This window comes from Cyprinodon variegatus, unplaced genomic scaffold, assembly GCF_000732505.1.
Source record: "Cyprinodon variegatus isolate N-32 unplaced genomic scaffold, C_variegatus-1.0 Scaffold283, whole genome shotgun sequence".
In the NCBI taxonomy this organism is placed as follows: domain Eukaryota; kingdom Metazoa; phylum Chordata; class Actinopteri; order Cyprinodontiformes; family Cyprinodontidae; genus Cyprinodon; species Cyprinodon variegatus.
The window spans coordinates 799,936-803,990 of NW_015150736.1; the positions used below are offsets into that span (position 1 = coordinate 799,936).

The 4,055-nt window shown below is 38.0% G+C and overlaps 1 protein-coding gene across 2 annotated transcripts in view; it reads left to right on the plus strand.

Annotated features, from left to right (window-relative positions):
- The first annotated feature begins 1,343 nt into the window (after positions 1 to 1,343).
- ctsw (cathepsin W) overlaps positions 1,344 to 4,055 on the plus strand; it is a 14,840-nt gene continuing 12,128 nt past the window's right edge. For both annotated transcript variants that reach the window (XM_015383368.1, XM_015383369.1), the window contains exons 1-3: positions 1,344 to 1,738; positions 3,092 to 3,202; positions 3,593 to 3,674. In XM_015383368.1, the coding sequence (XP_015238854.1) occupies positions 1,502 to 1,738; positions 3,092 to 3,202; positions 3,593 to 3,674 (430 nt within the window). In that variant the 5' untranslated portion in view covers positions 1,344 to 1,501. The remainder of the gene's footprint in view (positions 1,739 to 3,091; positions 3,203 to 3,592; positions 3,675 to 4,055) is intronic.

Here is a 4,055-nt window from a genome sequence, read left to right on the forward strand (position 1 = left end):
TATATCTGCTTGACTGGCTAATTCAACTTGCAGTTAAAGTTTATATTACGGTTAATTGCTGGTGTCTCTGTTTTATAAGATACCTACTACCAGAGGCATAGCCAGAAATTTTTTATAAGGGTGGCCAGGCAATAACCATCGTACACTGAGGGGTGGCCAAAAGCAGATAGGCACCAGAACTTCAGGGTCAATCTACACTGTTCCAACAGGAAAATTAACTAGCAAAACATCTATATTTTGTAAATAAAGACAAACTATACTTTCCCACAGCCTTTGCTAACAAATAGACGCATATATTTAAACATCCGTCTAGATAAAATTTATAGTTGATAAAACTCAGTTTTGAGTTCTGGGGCGTAAATTAATCATCATTGTCATTACTAACCTACTTGTATCAATAAACATTCTGCATTAAATTGATATTTATAAGCACTAATATCTACATAAATTGATTATTTGATAAGTTTTTATTAAAATTGTTATTTATCTTTGATTTCATTGAAGACTCCTAGATTACTTGCAGAGACACATAATTTTTTCTTTAACCCATAAAACACAAAATCTAGTTCGGAAAAGAGCATGAATTCTGTACTTGTCATCTTTGATGTTAGTATATTGATGTGTATAATTAACCAAAAAAAAAAAAAGTTTTGAATATTCCACTTGAGAGTATTACTGCCACCATCTGTATTAGAGGGGGAAAATGGTAAGGGTGGCCTGGCCCCCCATCTAGCTCCGTCCCTGATACCTACAACCATGTTAGTAAATACTTATAAAGTTGAGTTTCCATTAATTTGGTTTTTAAATAAAGTAACCGGAAAACTGTAGTCACCATCTGTATATCAAGCTATCTTTATAAGATCACAGATCTTGGAAAATTTCCTGACTTAAAAAAAAGGAATAATAACTCAGAGAATGTAACTAAAAAGCAAAAAGAAAAATTGGTTTATTCATTTATTGTTGGTGATTGGATAAATCATTATGAAAACAACAAAGATTTACATAACCTGCATACTTTGGCTGAAAAACACAGAAAATGTGGTACATCTGGGTGTTGCTATAGTAACTAAGCCTCACCTCCTCTGCTCTGGCTTGATGGTGGTATGATCAAGCTAGGATCATACCATCAAGCCCAAGGAGGAGAGGGGGGTTCTGTTGAAAATAGGAGGTGTGATTCTGTAAAAGGAAACGTTCTGGTCCCATAAATTGTCTAATCCTGAAAGCTCTAATTTATTTCGTTGTCTTCTTGCAAATATTTTAACATTATTAGCTGTTTATCTGCTATTACCGATGCAGCACTTCTTTAAAACAACCCCTCTCATTATAATAATGCTTGTGTCTCCTCCCACAAGCAGTCCCGTTTGTTTGACAACAATATCTGGCTTGTATAACTGCCTCAGATAGCAAGGTATTGATTTTTATTTCTAGGAAGAAAAAAAAAGCGCTTTTTAAAACTCGGCTCAAACTGAACTCTGGTCCTTTTCCACTCGCTGAGCTCAAAATGAGGGTCGGAGTTAGCTGCTGCCCGCTAATCCTCTGCCTGATCCTGGCCTCTGTACTCGGGCTCGGCGAAGACCTCGACCGGCCTCTGTTCGGGCCTCCCGGTTCTCCTATCCGGCTCCATGAGTCCGACCCGGAGCTGAAGAAGGTTCTGCTTTTCGCAGAGGAGCGATACAACCGGGGCTCTAACGCCATGCATCTCCGCAAAGTTAGCCGAGTCGTCACTGCCACAAAACAGGTAAAAACCTAAAAATGGTTGTTTTATTTATTCCATACATGACATCTATGAAACAATTTTCATTTATGACATCAGTATATTCCTCTTAATAAGTTATTATACCACCATATGAGTCAGTTTAGTGTTATAACATGTATGTAAACACAGGGGCGGAGCAAGATGGGGGGCCAGGGGGGGCCATGGCCACCCTTACCATTTTTTTCCACCTCAAATACAGATGGTGGCAGCAGTAATACTCTCAAGTGGAATAATTATTTTAATTTTTCATGTATCACTTTCTATTTTTTCATATATTCATAATTACTTGACAACAAAAACACTGGTTAATTATACACATTGATATACTAACTTTAAAGATGATAAATACAGAATTCCTGCCCTTTTCAGAACTAGATTTTGTGTTATATGGGGTAAAGAGAAAATTATGCTTCTCTACAAGTCATCTAGGAGTATTCAGTGAAATTATAGATAAATTAACTAATTAACTAATCAATTTATGTAGATATTAGTATATGTAAATATAAATTTTATGCAGAATAATTGTTAAAAGTAGGTAAATAGGAAAAGATGTTCGCCCCACAACTCAAACCTGAAAGAATTTTATCCACTATGGCCTTTATCTAGGAAGCATGGAGGTTTAAATATATGCGTCTATTTGTTAGCAAAGGCTGTAGAAAAGTATAGTTTGTCTTAACTTTGGCTTGACCGGGCGTGCAGTGGTTAGCGTGCACGACCCATATACGGAGGCCTTAGTCCTCGGCCCAGGCGACCCGGGTTTGAATCCGGCCTGCGGTCCTTTGCATGTCTCTCCCCCTCTCTCATACCCCCTTTCCTGTCAACCTACTGTTGAAAAAACCAAGCCACTAGTACAAAAAAAAGCTTGAGATTCTGGCGCCTATCCACTTTCGGCCTCCGCTCAGTGTACATTGGTTATTGTTTGGCCACCCTTATAGAAATATTCTGGCTACACCTCTGTGTAAACAACAGATAGATGGTGTTAGTGCTGAGAAACTTTGGCCAAATTTAACAGATTCTGGATGAAAGTATGGGTCCGCGCTTTCAAAATAAAAGCACAAACTTCACAGAAAAATGATTGACGTACACTTCAAAAAGCCTTTTTTTCTCAAATTAAATCGTTGTAATTCTTCTAATTATTTTTTGAATTGAATAAAGGTACTGACATGTTGAGTCCTACAATAGTCAGTATTCTAAGCTCTGTCTCTGACCGGAAGTGAAAATGTGAGCGATTGCAGATGTTTGGGAGAAGAGATGCAAACAGCTCAATTAATTTCTGAAACTTCTGCTGAAAACTAAATATTTCTGTTAATTTCTGTGTTTTCGCCTGTTTTTTAGCTGGTGAAGGGAATTCGCTACACTATAACTCTGGAACTTAGCAACACCCAGTGTAAGAAATCCTCCATGCTGAGGACCTGTGACTTCTATCCTGATCCTCAGAAACTCAAGGTAGGATCTGTTTTTGTGGGGAAGTGACTCATATAGTTGTTTATTCATTTGTTGTTGCTGCAGCGCCTGTGTGTTCAGCGGAAATGTCATCACGCATCCAGTCTTGTGACATGAATTTGACTGGCAGTGAACTTGCTGAAATCCTGAGACTTAAAAAAAAAACAGCTTCTTCTGCTTCTACTGTTCAGTTTTTACCCAACATTGAAAAACAAACAAAAGTCTTAATCAAAGAGTAACACAGTCACACGCTCTCAGAGCTGAAGACAAAACTTAATAACTTCCTCTGTTTCTTTGCTTATTTTAGCATCTGCAGGATAGCATAGCAAACATGTGATTCTGATGCTATCGATGTCCTCTTATCTCCTTGCTCCACATGTGCTCCTGAATCAGACTGAGGTGTGTGTGTTTGAAGTTTGGGACATTCCCTGGCAGGCCACCACCACCCTCCTCAAACAGAAGTGCCAGCCTAAAGGTCAGTCAGCAACCAGACAAGCTAATCATGCTACTTTTTAAAGCCCCTCTTTTCTCTCTGGCTGCAATATTCTAAAGCTAATTGTAGTGTTTGTTGATCCACACGTCCGAGTTAAGTTTAAGCACATTAACACATGTTTAATTCATGCGGCATGTAAAAAGTCCTATTGATTTGCTCTGACAGCCACTTTCTGCTTGGAGTCGTTATATAACTGGGATGTTTACCATCTGGTTCAGTTTATACAAAATGAGCAACAGGTCTATGTTACATGTTTGCTTCCATCATGCTACAGTTGTTCCTTAGTAGTTTAAATTTTGAACTAAAATCTAGTTTAGGCTCATGAAACTATAGAAGAAATATAGTCTAAATGGAATTACAACT